The sequence below is a fragment of the Carettochelys insculpta genome, chromosome 20 (genome assembly GCF_033958435.1).
Source record: "Carettochelys insculpta isolate YL-2023 chromosome 20, ASM3395843v1, whole genome shotgun sequence".
Taxonomy (NCBI): domain Eukaryota; kingdom Metazoa; phylum Chordata; order Testudines; family Carettochelyidae; genus Carettochelys; species Carettochelys insculpta.
In genome coordinates this window covers 24,739,144-24,756,109 of record NC_134156.1, presented here as the reverse complement: position 1 = coordinate 24,756,109, position 16,966 = coordinate 24,739,144, and the positions used below count along the sequence as shown (strand labels likewise).

Below are 16,966 nucleotides of genomic sequence, written 5' to 3'. Positions count from 1 at the left end.
CAGAATGGCTACTTCAAGCAGGCCTGTGCTGGATCACTGCTCCTGTGCCAGAGAGAGAAGTGAGCAGATGGGATCAGTGTCAGGAACCCCACTTTCTCAAAGCTGAGGAAACAAACAGCATTCCAAGGAAAAAAAAAACACTTGCATATGTCTGCATAAAAGTTTTCAGAGGGGAGCACTGTTTCATAAGGAGGTGATTGTCACCCAGACAGAAATGACCAGGCAAGGCTTCAACTAGTCAACTCCTGCCTTTCAGCATTATTCAGAGGGGATGTGTCTGAGTGGAACGCCCCTCTGAGATCTTACTATACTTGCCTAGCCATTACAAGACTTTGTGGTCATGACCCTAATCTCTGTTGTCGCCTCTTTCTGCAGGTGCTGCTGAGCCAGGTGCATCGTCTGCGAGCTCTTGACTTGTTGGGCAGATTTCTGGACCTGGGTCCTTGGGCGGTTAGCTTGGTGTGTAAAATGTTACGCTGGCCCTTTGAAAGAGATTGGGTGGTTTTTTTTTTGTTTTGTTTTGTTTTTTTTCATTACAGAAAATATATATATGAATGAAATATGAATACAGGGTGTGGAAAATATAGTTGGAATTTGGATCAATGATCAGTATCTGACAGCAGTCAGATGGCCTTGAAGTTAACATAAATCAGGTTGCCAAAAGTTAAGCAGGATTTGGAAGCAGCCAAGAGTCCTTTTTCATCCATGTTGTCCATGTTTTGCGCCTTCTCTGCCAGCTGAGCTTATGAATAGTGATGTCCTTTGCTTAAAAGTACACAGAGCAGCACAGAATCTAATGGGCATGTGAGACCCTTGAAACTAATTACCCAGATGAAATCAAACAGCAGTGAGGACCATTTCCTTTTGCTAATGAACAAGTTCTCCTCCAGCAAGTGGTGGGATCATACCTATTTGTTTTGCCTTTGCTTTCCTGCATACTTGGGGCAGATGCAGCTGAGATGATGGCACCTTGAATTGAGGGACAAGGTCAAACAACTGGGATTGGTATGAACTAGCTTTAGCTGAGATAGGAACACTTTGGGGGTCATTTTTAATTTTTTTTAAATATATCAAAATATTTGTGTTAACAAAACAAGTGTTAAAAATGGCTAGACCAGCTGGGGTGGTATATATAAATTATCATATAAACTAAATTAAACATGGAACTAGTCAGTTGCTGATCCACCCCCGATCACTGGACTTGTTTGCTGTATCTCACTTTCCTTGTCCTACACCCGTGTAGGGTTTTAGATCATGTGAGCAGTCCAGGGCATGGATATCTGCCTGCTGCCTTTGGAAGGTGCCAAGCAAAGTGTGGGTATAATGACAAATGGAACAGGAATGTCACTTGAAATACAAATGTCAGTGTTTTCAGATGCTTCCGGTAACAGAGGGTGCTGGTGATGGGACCTTTCACAGATTTCTCTGTCATCTCCCTCCCAGACCCGCTCCACACTTTTAAAGCCAAATTCTGTTCTGCACCTTCCAGAAGGATAGCACAGAAGGCCTAGCCCTAGGACAGAGTGGCGGGGGTCAACATTGGCTTTGCAGTATCTGGATTATGAGGTTCTGCATGCGGGAGCTGACACATGAGCGACTCCTGGGGCTAACTCAAAATTTCAGTCACCTCCCGTGTGCTCCTATGACTGGCACTGTCAGCCAGATTCACTGTAGCAGTGTGTGTTATGTCCCTGTGACCTGCCCAATGCTTTGCCTGTGGAGGGAGGACTTCTGCCTCCCCCTGTGGGCTGTGCACATCACTGATGTAGCATATAGGTGCTGGAATCAGGGGAACATAATCCCTCTCCACGTTTTTTTTTGCACTGCATTTGTATAGACTGTATACAGTAACCACTCAGTACTGGTGAAATGCTCAATAATGTAATTAGCTACATATCAGGCTGCAGTTTAGGCATGGGTATTTTTAGTAAAAGCCATGGACAGATCAGGGGCAATAAACAAAATTCACAATCCATGATGTGTACTAAAAATACCACTGACTTAATCTTGGGAGATGTGAGGGGGGTGCTGGTGAGGGAGGCCCAGTGGAGGGGGACATTGCTGAGAGGGGCATTGAGGGGGTGGGGTCCTGCTGTTGGGGAGGCCGTCTGGGGTCAGGAGCACCGGACCAGTGGCACCAGCTGCGGGTGGCTCCATATCACAGCTGCTCCGGCCGGCTACCTGGGGACTACAGGGCCAGCAGACCATGGCTACTCTGGCTGTCCACCTGGGGACTGCTGCCAGGGCTACACAAGCAGTAGTTGGTGTGGCTGTTCCATAGGTCACGTAAGCAGCTGACCGCTGACCCAGCTACTTGGGTGGCTCTGGGATCAGCCACATTGACAGAAGTGACAGAGGTCGCTGAAAGTCACAGAATCCATGACTTCCGCTACCTCTGACAGACACGGAGCCCTAGCTGTGTGCTCTCTTGCATGCTGTTAGTCTCTAATACCATACAAGTAGCTTATTTAGAAGCCTCTGCAAGTGTGGGAGGCTTGTATGATTTCTAGTGGAAGGATTGTAATTAATGAGTTTTTGCAGTCTGTTGACTTGTGGGAGCAAATAGCCCCATCTCAGGGAGAATAGTGGCACATCATGAGGCATGAAGAATCACATACTGTAACTAATAAAAGCTGGTGCTAAATTAACTCTTGGTCTCAGTGGGCTAATAAGTCTGAAAATACCTGGGGACATCCAGGAGTAAAATCATATATAAATAACTACGCAAGAGTCCCCTCTTTACGATAAATGCATGACATTGATTCCTGCCAGATTTCCCATATGTGCCATAAATATGTTACATTTATGTAAAGCTTGTAATTCTGACACCTGTCCAGCTCTCCTCCTGTAATGGGTCTAGGAGGCTTATGGCAATTTGCTGTTCTGCTTTTCTCCCCAGGCTTTGTCTGTTGGCATTTTCCCTTATGTGCTGAAGCTGCTTCAGAGTTCAGCTCGGGAACTGAGACCGCTTCTTGTCTTTATCTGGGCCAAAATTCTAGCCGTGGACAGTGTGAGTAATCTTGAGCTATTAGAGCTCTTTATTTGTTTCCGGTAGCGTCCTTTGTTATTGTCCTTGTCCAATTGCTTTAAAGTCAGAGACCGATAGTTTGTTCTACAACAAAATGCAGGAGGTTGGATTTTAAGCTGATGTATTCATTTAAAAAGAGCCTGTGAAGTCACTGGTGCATTAGAGCTGTCTGCTGAGAATTTCTGAATGTAAAATTCCCATTGATGCAATGACAGACTTGATTTAAAATGGCTCATTTGGTTACCTGCCCATTCACTGGACTTCTTGCATGTGATCACCAGCTTATTAAGGAAGTTGTTTCCGTCTGCATGAAGTGAAATGTCATTGGTGCTGAAATCTCACTTTAGCTTGAGGAAGTTCCTCTTTTCAGTCATTCTTTTTTGTATGAGTGACCTAAGTTCTGTTGGTATGTCTATACTTATGACAAGCCCAGCTCGCACAGATGTAAGTAGTCATGTAGCGAGTGAGTAGAGTGGTGAACACAGTACATCTGAGCTCCCAGAATATGTACACTATAGTTCTCTACACACCCAGTGTGTCTACACTGCTCCCTTTAGCAGTGTGGTGTCCTGCTGTCTCCTTGCTGCTGGAGCCTTCCTCTGCCACAATGGAATGCTCCACCAATAGGATAAGGCTTGGTCAGGTGGAGGCAGCAGGGAAAGGCTCTGGCAGCTCCTTGCTACTTAACACAGCGACAAATGTGAATGCAGTCTGCCTATCTCTGTGGCATTAGCCGCACAGGTAGTGCCTGCAGTCTGCATGCTGCTGAAAACATAGGCATGACCTCTAAGAGTTGTCAGAGTACGGTGATCTAGACCATAGTAGGGGCTCTTGCTCTATTTGCTAAACAGATGTACAGCATACGGTTTTGGTTCAGTTTAACTTTATTTTAAACTTGATTTGGTTGGGCTGTGCCTCCACCCAGGCAAGAGAAGTCTCCAAACTCATCATGAACACGCACAGATCATCAGCATCTCCAAACCCGTCCTAAAAATAGAGCAAATGTAGTTCTTTGCAGAGTATAATTATCAATTTTATTCTAAATCCAATCTGGTCTTGTTCTCTGAGCTGCGACAATAGCTGAAGTTGGTGGCATTGGAAGTGCTAAAGAGTTCAGAAAGGACAGGTCACTGGGCTGTTTTCACAAGAGCCTGGGATTCTGGACTTTCTCTCTCGGCACCCTGGTATCTCTGTGGCATCCTTCATGACAAGATTTAAAACTGGGTCATGATTTTTGAAGATGGCCTTAATGAAGACTCGATACAAATATTTGAACAATTAGTTAACTGCCAGGCTTCCTGGTTTGAACCTTGCAGTTAATTGCAAATATAGTTATTAGTGGACATAAATTTGCATCAACTGCTTTTTGAAATTGGTGTCTTTCTGTTTTAATGTTGATTTTGTATTTTCATGATCTTCTCTCTTGTTTGTAGCAAAACAATTATTATTGGATTTGGTGGAATTCTTTCACTCATGATCGAGCATTATGTTTAGTTTTATAAATCTATATTTTGGTTACCATTTAAGAGGCTTTCTAATGGCAAAGAAAATGAAAATTATTAATCTTAACATTCATCTCAAAAAGCTTAGTTTGCATGCTTACTCCTCTATGGCTGAAGCATCAGCCTCAGTGTCCGCTACAATAGGTAACAGGGATATTGGAGAATCAGCTTAATTAGTCTGTACCCCAGTAGAAACAAACAAGCCAGTGAAGGGCTTTTTTCTGCTTATCAAAGGCAATACTCACTGATTTCATGAACTGTTTTAACAATAAGTATAGGTAGAAACATTCTGTCAGTCCAGACTGGGCAGAGACTTGCCCAAATGTTCTTGATGAGACCTCTTTGGCTTGTTAAGATGATTAAAAGACTGTAAGATTATACCAACAATAAATATTAAAATCGCTGTTACTTTTCAGTACATTTATCTTCCCTTCCCCCTCATTTTTACCCTCCTCTCTAAGAATAAATTGAAAAATATGTAGTTGCAAGACCAATATCTGCAGGATCCAGAAATGAAAGAGACAAAGAGGGTAGGATTGAGGATGGAAATGTGAACTGCAGGGACATACCCTGTGAACGTAAGTGAAATAGTTCTCAGATGCTGAAGGCAGTCATGAAATGCTGCTTTGCATTGTGTTGGCTGAAGGATTAATTAAACTGTGTCGAACCGCTGCTGCCCCACTGTTGGAGTACTGCAGGAATGTGTGTGAGTGGGCAGGACATGAGATTATTCATATACTAGCCACAGTTCTAGCTGGAATTGTTTTCTTACAAGGGTGGATGTTGTATCTATCATCCAGGCAAAAACCAGGGTTCCTATTTTCAAACACTTCCCTGAGAAGCTTCCTTGAGGGTGAATAGATTTAAGTCACCAATTTCAATCATGCTTTAAATCAGAAAACTTTGATTTGAATAGCCAATTTTTAATTGTTTTTCAGTTGTACTTTTTATTTATTTTCTTAATGAAAAGTTGATGCTTATCAGCTGGAAATTCTTAAAATGTTGATTTACAGCTAAAGTGTAGGCTAAATATGGCACTTCCTTGCTAACCAGCTGACTATATGATAACCCTTTAAAAAGCCTATCTAACTACCAGCTAAATGTCCTTTGATAGCAGGATTTGTGAGGAACAGTGGCATCTTGTGATCAATAAAAATGCTCCACGTAGGTACTCCCTAGGGATAATTTTGTGTGCTCTAGTTCTTCCCCCTCATGGGAAATCTTCCTAGAGCATACAAGTGATAACGTCCTGTCTACCCTCTTGCATGTTGTGTTCATGTACCTTCATTATTCACAAGTACCAAATGTGAAGGAGGGAGATGTTTTTGACACTGAATGTTAATGTTGTTCTCAGGCACTGCACAAACAGCATATTAGCAAAGCGTTTAAAGCTATTTTGGAGTTACATGGTCTGCTTTCCTCCCTCTGGCCTCATGTGATTGGATGGCGCTGGCAGCGCACTGGGATGCAGTGGAAAATGGGCAGCCTTTTCTTAGCGGGCAGCTGTCTGCCTTCATGCTGGTTTGAGAGGACATGATTTTTTTAAGGGGAAACATTATGAAGAAAGCTAAAAATGTTGGGAAGAAGGAAACCAGTTCTCCTCCTGCAGAATGTTACCAGAAAAATCCGCGTAAACCTCTTGTAGCTGCAACCTGATGTTGATTCATTCCCTCTCGTTAGTCTTCTGCAAATGGCATCTTTTGTTGCTTCAGTAATGAAATATTCTCTTGCATCTTTGCCTTTCCAGCCCCCCCCTTCAACAATTAGTTTTCCTCCTTTCCCCTCCGTTCCTGATTAAAAATACATGACCGTTTCTGTCATGAAACGTGCAGCAGAATCCCAGCCACAAAGGGAGCTGAAAGCAAAGTCAGGGTTTCCACCCAAAATTGTCCCTTTAGTGCTCTGTATTCTTGGATTCTGACCTTAATATGTCAGACCTAGTGCCTGAGAGATCTTGCTGGCAAAAGAAGAGCCCTGAGAAGAGGATCCTGTTTATATGCATTAATGTCTTCAGTGCTGTATAGCTGGAGCACTCACGTGGAAATATTAATGGGTGCTCGGCACACACCAGTAGCCAAGTTGCCCATGCTGCCTCCTGCCTGCTGGTGTCCCCTCTTACCAGCACCCCGCCCCCCCCCCCCCCCCGCCCACAGTGGCTTTGGGAGGAAAGGGAAGGAGCAAGGGCATGATGTGCTCATGGGCAGAGGTGGAGACCTAGGGAAAGGCGGAAGAGTGACGGTGGGGTTGAGCACCCTCCCCCACCTAGAGCAGAAGTTGGCACCTGTGGTCTTGATGATGATTATCCGTATTGGAATGCAGGCTGCTTCTCCTGTAATGCTGTGCCTTGGAACCCAGATTCCTGCACATTGTGCTGGTTAGAAAGATGGCGGGGTTCATCTGCCAAGCAGTTTCTGTCACAGTCAGAGATCACATTTCAACATGATAGTATCTGTCCGGACAGTAACATAGTTTGGTCTTGCTGTGTAGATCAGAGTAAATCATGTTATCAAACTGGCCAAGAAGAACGGCCAGTCCCCCACTTCTCGGAGATAATTCCTGTCAGTGAGTTTCTAGTGCAACTGACAGGTCACTGTAGGGGATACATGCACTGTGCAGAGGGGGAGCTTCATCTCTAGGATTGTCAGTCCTAGCACCTTTCTGGAGCAATACCTTAATGGAATGATTTAGTTCTTTGTGGACATCTAGTCACAATTCACAGCCAAGAGAAAGGGTGTCCTCAATATCAGTCATTATTACTCTTTAGAAATAAGGGAAAATCACAGAGATTACTGATCCAGATTTGATATGCTTGCAGGGAAAGGTGTTGAGAACATGCATGTGACATCTGCATGTGATATGTTTGCCAGTCAGGAATGTTACCCACAGACTGTAAATTAACACACAACCCTTTCTTCCCGTTGGGTAGGTGTTTGTGAAGATGATGTACTTTGAGGTGACGAGCTGCTCCATGTCTGGGAGCCTCTAGGCATTTGTCCAGGACAGACTGCCTGTGCAGATGACTATTTAACTTCATTTGTACAGGCTGATGCATAGAAGTTACCAAAACATCTGATCTGCTGAGAGAAATTCAGCTCTTGTTTGTCTTGGGCAGTGGGACTGGGATAGCAGCCATCAGCAAACCAGCTGGAGATTAGATCAGAGATTTTTGTAATATGTAATTTTATTTTGGTTTTATAAATGTCAGACATCTAATTAATCACATTCCCCTAGTTTCCTCTTGCCACGGTGGAGGTATGCCATGGAATGAAGAGAGAGTGATTGCTATTTCCTTTTAGGGGGCTCTGAAGAACCAGAGGGCATCTCTGAGTTTGTATTCCATTCAGATGCCAGGTGCAGTGGAGCCATGTGCTTTAAAAACACAGGGCTCTGGTCACCTCTTCCTACCCAGGAGTGTTTGGCAGCAGTCCTGACAGGGCAACTGACTCTTCCTTTTGTTTCTCAAATGAAAATTGGGATTGAGAAAAACAATTAAGACATGAAATATTCATAAATTGTTGGAGGCAAAAAAGTTCTCTCCTGGTTATTGTACTCATTGTTTTTCCCTTCTCCCTGTCTCATTTTTCAGTCATGCCAAGCTGACCTTGTGAAGGACAACGGTCACAAATATTTCCTTTCGGTCCTGGCCGATCCCTACATGCCAGTAAGGACAAAAAAAATCCTTTTTAACCTTATTTAAAACGTGCTTGGATTGTCTTGGCTTTTATGATGCTGCTGTGATGTGGTTGGTGCAACTGTTGGGACAGCATCTTGTCACTCCCTGGTGACTCCCACTGCCCTGTTCAGGAATAGCGTGGGTGAGCATCATAGTTCACCACAGGGGAAATTGATAGCACAGGCCCTGTCAGATGCACATACATACCAAATCAATTTGCTGAGCCACTGCATTAGAAGAATTAAGACTTAGCTTATTTTACTTTTCTCATCATTCATTTCACCTGCCCTGAAATGAGCGCAGCAGGTGCCCTGATAAATGGGCTTGAAGTGCTTTCTAATATCTTGGCAGCTTCTGTATCTACCCCTACTGGAATGGTGTTTTGTATCATCCAGCCACAGCTATCTCTATAGCCCTTGCAGAAGTAGTATACGTTAGGGACTGTTCTCTCCCCCACACCATGTCTGTCGTGATAAAAGCACACAGCTGTCACAAACACAAACTAAACAGGGCACTGACCTTGTCTGTGCTAATGCTTTTAAACCTTGAAGGCAAATGAAAAATGCCGTGGAGTAGAGTAGCTCCCAATCAGTCAACCCAATGTATAAGGTAATGGGATCGCTGCAAATTACTGCTTTTAAATGATCTGTTTATTTCACTTAAAAAAAAAATGAAGCATGAAGTGGCCATGTTGCCAGCCTGAGGACATAGCCAAGGCTGGTACTTCAGGGCTGCACCTACACCTGTATGGCAGCAGGACATTTTGGCTATGTCTACACTAGCCAAAAACTTCAAAATGGCCATGCAAATGGCTGTTCCAAAGTTTGCTAATGAAGCGCTGAAATACATATTCAATGCCTCATTAGCATGCAGACGGCTGCGGCACTTCAAAATTGACGTGGCTCGCTGTCACACAGGTCGTCCAGATGGGGCTCCTTTTCGAAAGGACCTGGGCTACTTCGAAGTCCCCTTATTCCCGTCTGCTCAATTTTGAAGTGCCGTGGCCACCTGCATGCTAATGAGGCACTGAATATGTATTTCAGCACTTCATTAGTAAACTTGGACACGGCCTTCTAGAGTTTTTATTTAGTGTTGGGGAAGAAGGTGGGTAATGTTGTTCATCTTGCATTGGGTTGTTGGGAAGCTATGCTTAAACTCCAGGAATACACAATTTTCTTTTAAGCTGTGAAAGGCTTCCAGAAATCCTTGTCTCTCTGGCTGCCCTCCTTTCTACAGGCCAAGCTGTAGCCTGTTCAAATTATGGTGAAAATCAGAGCCTGTTGGTAGAGAACTTGAAAGGTCTCAGCCAGCCAGAGCAAGTGGATCAGCCATGTTTCCTGCTCTCAGGCCAAGCTGCATGGCCTGTTCCAGCTACTAGTCATTAAACAACTCCAGAATGCAATCATTAGTTTGTGTGGTCTCAAATTGTCAGGGTGTCGGGAGATTTACATCAGCCATGCCAAGGAGGACAGCATGGGTGCTCTCATTTCAAACAACACAGCGTACAGTTGTTCTCTGATGAAAATTACTTGTGAGTTGTTTTGTTTTTAAGGCTGAACATAGGACTATGACTGCTTTCATTTTGGCTGTGATCGTCAACAGCTACAACACAGGGCAGGTGAGTCCCAACTCCTTGATCCTTACATTGCTTCTCCTGAGGCCATCTCTGTACTGTGACTTTGCTTTGATGTGAGTTGTCTGACGTGCATCAGAACGCACTACAGAACCAGGAAGTAGCAGTGGGAGGGACACATTCTGTTTTCTTGGATTTAAAAAATAATCTGGAAGTACAACAGAGGCTGCATATGCATGGTACCTGGAAATACGGGTTAGGATGCACAGCACTGAACAGCATCCTTTGCTGGCAATATACTGACATACTATTGAGGGAATCCTTCACAGTTCTTTTCAGCTGGAAGCATGATGGCTGTGATGTAGGTCTTGGGGATGATTTAAAGTCAAGAAAGTTGTATGAGCCATAAATCATGGGGCTCTGAAGGTGCAAGGAGTATTGCCACTGAAATAAAAAAATAAGCTTACTGCATTCAGGAAACATTTCTGACATTAATAGATGCTTGGCTGGCTATGAGTGCACACAGCTGACCTCCCCAGAGCACTTGTGCAAATCATCTCAAAAACCAGTATCTAACCACAGAATCTTTCTTTTCTTTACATTGCATGTCTGTCCCTTCTCTCAAAATGGTTTTATTGTTTAATGATGGGAAAGGAAGCTGTGTGTCTAAATGAATTGCACTGATCTATGTTTCAGGAAGCCTGCCTTCAAGGAAACTTGATTGCCATCTGCCTGGAACAGTTAAATGATCCGCACCCTCTCCTACGCCAGTGGGTGGCTATTTGTTTAGGACGTATTTGGCAGAATTTTGACTCAGCAAGGTGGTGTGGCGTGAGAGACAGTGCCCATGAGAAGCTCTACAGTCTGCTCTCAGATCCAATCCCAGAGGTAACGTTAAGTGTACCTGTATATGACAGTTGTCTTCAGTGGGGGCTACAAAACAATTTAAAAATCAGTATCTTCAAGAAATTTCATGAGTTGATAGGTGTCTGGTTGTAAAAAAAAAAGTATTTATTATTTCTGCAGGAAAAGTGCTAAAGTCATGCTAGATCTGGATCAGGAAAATCAAATTAAATGCAAATGATTATATATACCAGGGCTTATACAAGCTCCACATTTCCTTGCTTACTCTCATGGCAGAAGCCCTTCAGAACTGTGTTACCACAACTCACTGTGTACTTCAGCAAGTTCTCTGATCTATATTGTCTAAACCTGAAAACTGTTCTCAGCCTGAAAAAATGCAATTTTAATGGAATGTAAGTTTCACCTTTATGAAAAGATTGTCCTCAACAGAAGAGAATCTTGAGCCACCAGCACAATAATCGACAGACCCTGTGAGACCCCAGTGAAATTCTTTTACAAGTGAGAGAAGTAAGCTTAGACATTCAGGGCAGCATCAATGTGTAGCTGTTAAAGTTGTAGTTTTGGTTTTTCAGTGATTTAGCACTTCCAGTTCCAGGTATACACAGCCTCCTTTTCTTCCCCTTGGCTTTTTCCCAACTTGCAGATAATCGTTGCTCAAAGGATCGAGTGAAGTGTCCTCAAGGCTGTCAGATTCTCTTGTCGGTCAGCCAGAGCAGGTCTTTGCTGAGTTGTGAGGCACATGCTCTGGGGCTGATTATACTGCCTCCACAGCATTCCAAGTCTCTGCCAAGGCAGAGAAGAAAGCACCACTCATGATCCCAAACCCTGGGGCTGTGTGTGGTATGGTATGTCTCACCTGCCTTCCATTTTTAAGTCACCTGCTTCCTTTCCTTATGCTCGTATTAAATAGTTGAAGGCTTTAGCAATCTCTAGTGCAAAGGGGACGTAGGCCCCTCAGTGACAATTTCTTATTCACCTTTATGGTGCTGAGCAGAAGTGTCTTGACAGCACCCATTAAAAAATCACCAAAGTGAAAACCGCCTGACATTCCAGGGAATAATACACATTTCTTCTGCATGCCTGAGTAATTAAAATTGCACCAGATAAAACTTGGCAGTGACCCAACATCAGTTTCTGTCTTTCCAGTCTTCGGGCTTCTGTGCAACCACTGCCATTTACCTGCCACGGTAGCACGGCTTTGGAGAGAGCTGAGCTGGCAGAATAAGAGATCATGCTGGTGAAGTTCAAGGCCAACACCAGGCAGGAAACCAATGGTAATTTTTTTTTTTTATTTTGTCTGTCACAGGTTCGCTGTGCTGCCGTCTTTGCACTGGGCACATTTGTGGGCAACTCAGCTGAGCGGACCGATCACTCCACCACCATTGACCACAACGTGGCCATGATGCTAGCACAGCTCATCAACGACGGGAGCCCCGTGGTCAGAAAGGTACAGTGGGCGAGACAGAAGGAAGTGAAGAGGATTAATGCTGGCGGCCTACAAAGGGTTAATTGTGTGTGGTGTTGGGGAAGCAGACTCTTTGTTCAGTGAATTTCTTCCTAGGTATTCATGGATTTGATTCAGCTGGAAGCATTTGTTCAAGCTCTCTGTCCCCTGGCAGCTGCTATAGATGCTTACTTCCTGCCGAGGAGTGGCACACAAGCATGGCAAGCCCCAGTGGAAAGAGCCCTCTAAAGTGATAGCTGCTGGCCAGCACTGTACCCAGGGCAGGGTGAACAGAACTGCCACCCAGGGTGCAAAGCCACAGGAGTGGAAAAATTATTAAAAGACCCTCAGGGTCAATGTTGTTATTGGCCATTGTCAGTGGAACAGGAGTTTCAATCAGGAGTCATTTCTGCAAGCTGGTGGGCTTTCTCCTCTTCACTGGCCTTGTCTCCGGCTTTTATAGCTCGCACTCAAATCCCCCATGTGCACATGCCCTCATACCACAATCACCTGGGTCCTCTGGACTCTCCTGTCTCCTCTGTAACGGAATCTGCATTGTGAAATTGATGACGCTGCATAGTCACTCTCTGGGTCCCAGATGACCCCTTCCCGTTGGTTTTCCCTTGTTTTAATCTCTTGCCCTCAGAGAAACTGCTGAGAAGAGTTTCCATTAGTATATGTGAGACTGGCAAGAAAGGCTGCTTCATCTACAAAGGGATACCACTGTCCCAATGGAGCAGCATTGATTTCTGCAAATCTCTTAATTACAAATTCCCTTCAATAATGGGGAGTTCAGCCTTTTGCTGACTATTTGTATTTCTCCCTCTTACGCCTGCTTGCAATGTTAAAAAACAAGCTATGAAAGAGTTTATTGCCCAGCATCTACTGAGGAGCTTGGCTACCAAGTGGCGGCTTGCAAATGGCTCAGATGCCATAGCTATTTGTGTGGTTCTGCTGGTGGTACAGATTCTGCACACCATGGGGTTTTGAATGCCAGGGCCATTATTTTCTAGTTTCATTTCCTGGGAGGCTCATGTAAGTATTAGTCTTTTCTCAGCTTTGTGCTGTCGACATGCGGAATATACCTCAGGTTGAACCTCTTTGGTCCAGCACCCTTGGCACCTGACTGGTGCTGAAGCAGTGAATTTGCCGAACCACAGCAGCTTTACCAACACTTCCCCTGCTTCCTGGGCTCTTAGAAAAGATTTAGGGGCAAATCAGGAGCTAAATAACAGGGTTCTGTACTAAGAGCCAGAACTGGTGACTGTAAACCTTTATGGGACCACAGGGAATTTGGCCACAACCATGCTAGGTGGTCATCTGTCTAACTAAAGTCATGCTGGACAATGGGAGAGAGTGCTAGATTAGAGTAGGTCAATCTGCAGTATGCCATCAGGCACCAACAGAGACAAATAAGACCAATACCAGTTCAGTGCAGTGTTACATATAAAAAAAACTACTTAAAAAAAACAAAACAAAACAAAGGGAAAGCAGCACTTTTCTGCATAGTAAAATTTCCAAGCTGTATTTGTCAATGTTCAGTTGTAATCTTTTGAAAAAACAGCCATAAGGTTTTGTTCAGAGTTGTGTACAACTTCGATTGCAAAGGTGTTCATAACTCTGAGGTTCCACTGTTGTGTTGTCCAGTTTCTTCTGCGCTCTGAAGACAACAAAGTTAAACTGGTGTGCAGAGCATGGTTTGGAACACTGGGTCGCCTTAGGGTTGCTGGCCACTGGCAGCTCACTAGATTGTACCCGCAAACCTCTGGGAGTGCTTCAGCATTCAGAGTTCCAAAGCTGTCACAATGAAGCACTAATGCCATTTGCCATCTGCCCTGAACAGCAGGAAATTCCATTTCCAGTGCTGTAGCTCTGTGGAGTCTCAACAAACGATTTTAATAGGCATGTCATTTCATTTGCTGTACAGCATGAGGAATCCCCTTGAAACAGAAATGTGCATGGTACATAAAATATGTTGTGTAACATTAAGACCAAATAACAAAAAGACCATATATTAGAATAGGATAGTTCAGACCACAGTACATTTGCTGTTTACCAATACACCAGTGAGCTCAATTCCCCAAACCCTCCCCTGAAGCCACTGTCAGAACAAGGAATAAATCCGTCAGAGGTTAGTGGACTTGTTTGTATGCTGGTTCTTTGAGTATGAAATCAGTGCAGGAGTCGGGGAAGGGAAAGAAGAATATGCACTTTGGCATCTTTATCCAGAATCCTGACTCTTAAGATATGTCTGAATTTGTGACTTGCTTTAGAAACAAGAGCTGCATTCTGTCCCTGTATAATGCTCTGCTGTTTATTACTGTTTTGATAACTAAGTTTTACATTACAGGACTTTTGGTTTTAAGTTCAGTATTAAATATTAATTTGTTACTGGAAGCATGAACTATATAGAGGCCTTATGGGAGGAAGGAAGGGAGGGGCTGAGAGTACAGTGGAGAGAACATGACAAGTCCATTCAGTAAAAGACTTTGTTGCTTTCAGAAACCACAAGGAGGAATTAATTGTATTAATGCTAGTTTTGCTGTAGCTCCTGCTAGCATAGCTCTCTGGGTCCTTGAGACACACAAGCCACTTCACCACAACAAAGAATGGACTATGAGATATGTTGATTTTGATGGCCAATATCAATGTGACAATTGGAAGCATAAATACAGGCTGAGAACAGACTATGGGAAAAGAAGGCCTCGGCAACATGAGCGAAAATGGAAAACGCTTCAGTGACTTTTGTTCCTTTAACGTATTGGTGATAAATGGTAGTGTTTTTCCACACAAAAGAATCCATAAGGTCACTTGAGTGTCACTGGACCACCAAACAGAAAACCAGATTGATCACATCTGTATCAGCAGTTCTTTCAGAAGATTGATGCAGGATGTCCACACTAGAAGAGAAGCAGATATAGGTTCAGACCACCATTTGGTCACGGTAAAACTCGAGTTCCAGGTCAAGAGGTACACCACAACAGTGATGAAGCTGGAACTGAGGTTCAACACAGAGCAGCTGAAAGGTTTAGAGACAAGAGCTGGTTTCCAAGTGGAGGTGTCCAGCAGATATGCTCTTCTGGCAGACCTCATCCTGAAAGATGCGACTGTGGAACAAATTTGGGAACACACCAAAACAGCCTGGAAAGCATCCTGCGAGAAAACATTGGGAAAGAGGACAAGGCATCACAAAGAATGGATCACAGCAGAAACTCTGAGAAAAGTGAAGGGACAAAAGCACAGAAAAGCAGCAGTCAACAACAGCAAAACAAGAGCAGCCAACAAAGAAGTTTAAAAGGCTGTAAAACAGGACAAGAAGAACTTTGTGGAAAACCTGGCACAACAAGCCACAGGACAGAGGAACCTGAAAGAGCTCTCTAACATCACATGGAAGCTAGCTGGGTCACAGTGTGCAATGGATCAGCCAGTACAGGATAAGGAGGGGCATGTGCTAACAAACCCAAGTGAGCAGCTCAGTAGGTGGAAGGAGCACTTTGAAGTACTACTGAACCGCCCTGCCCACATGGAACCTCCCGAGTTACCAGCTGCAAATATACCGCTGCAAATTAACAGCAGTAGACGTGCAAAAGAAAAAATTAGAAAAGCTATTGACCACCTGAAATGTAGAAAAGCGTCTGGTCCAGACTACATCCCTGCAGAAGCAATCAAGGCAGGTAGTGAGATATCAGTCAACATGATGTATAATCTATTTGGGAAAATATGGGACACTGAAGAGATCCCACAGGACTGGAAACATAGCTCCTTATCAAACTTCCAAAGAAAGGCAAACTGAAGGAATGCAAGAACTGGCAGGACATTATGTTATTGTCTATTCTAGGAAAAGTATTCCGTAGGATTCTCTGGGAGAGAAGGAAGACAGAAATCAATAGACAGCTCAGGGAAGAACAGGCTGGCTTCCGAAGTGAGAGATCCTGTACTGACCAAATAGCAATTCTGAGTGATCATAGAACAGTCACTCAAGTGGACCTCCCTCCTGTACATAACATTCGTAGACTTTGGCTGCTTCTACGCGTGCCACCTTCCATCAGAGGTGACATGGTAATGAGGCAATTCAAAGTACAGACTTCAAATTGCAGGTTGACAGGGTATATGGGGGCAGCTTCCAAATAAGCACCCCACTTCGACTTTCCCTTACTCTTGCACAACTAGATTTGAAGCAAGGGAACATCAAAGTGGGGCACTTATTTCAAAGCTGCCCCCATCTACACTGTCAATCTGCAATTCGAAGTCTGTACTTTGAAATTCACATGGCTGGCATTATGCTAATGAGGTGCTGAACATGCACATTAATGCCTCATTAACCTGCTTCAAATTGCTTCATTACCATGCCACTTCTGACAGGAGGCAGCATGTGTAGAAGCAGCCTTTGAAAAAGCCTTTGACAGCATTGATAGACACACTTTGTGGAAACTGCTTCAGCACCATGGCATCCCATCCAAAATTATTAACTTGATTCGTTCAGTGTATGAACATTATGAACAGGACAACAGGTGGCCACCAACAAGGCATCAGTGGACACTTTTCAAACAGCTAGAGGACATTGATTTTGCTGATGATACCCTCCTTTCACACCAACATGAAAGAAAAGGTCACAACACTAGACAAAACTGCCTCAATGACTGGGCTGAGCATTAACAAGGGAAAGACCAAGAAAATGAGGATCAACCAGTCCAACGACACCACCATCACACTGGGAGAGGATGACCTGGAAGATGTGGAGCAGTTTACCTACTTGGGGAGTATTATGGGCATAGATGGAGGAACAGATAAGGATATCAGTGCTAGGGTAGGGAAAGAAACAGCTGCATTCAAGGCTTTCCGTCCCATATGGAGTTCAGAAACAATATCTGTGAAGATAAAA

At 44.0% G+C, this 16,966-nt stretch overlaps 1 protein-coding gene across 5 annotated transcripts in view; it reads left to right on the top strand.

The window, feature by feature from the left end:
• The window catches only part of RPTOR (regulatory associated protein of MTOR complex 1), a 256,227-nt gene that overhangs the window by 150,675 nt on the left and 88,586 nt on the right, over nucleotides 1–16,966 (top strand). For all 5 annotated transcript variants that reach the window (XR_012648254.1, XM_075014603.1, XM_075014602.1 and 2 more), the window contains 6 exons: nucleotides 376–459; nucleotides 2,900–3,010; nucleotides 8,117–8,191; nucleotides 9,756–9,821; nucleotides 10,473–10,664; nucleotides 11,947–12,087. Coding sequence is in view for 4 of the 5 variants with exons in the window: in XM_075014603.1 (XP_074870704.1) it covers nucleotides 376–459; nucleotides 2,900–3,010; nucleotides 8,117–8,191; nucleotides 9,756–9,821; nucleotides 10,473–10,664; nucleotides 11,947–12,087 (669 nt within the window). In the remaining variant the exon portion in view is untranslated. The remainder of the gene's footprint in view (nucleotides 1–375; nucleotides 460–2,899; nucleotides 3,011–8,116; nucleotides 8,192–9,755; nucleotides 9,822–10,472; nucleotides 10,665–11,946; nucleotides 12,088–16,966) is intronic.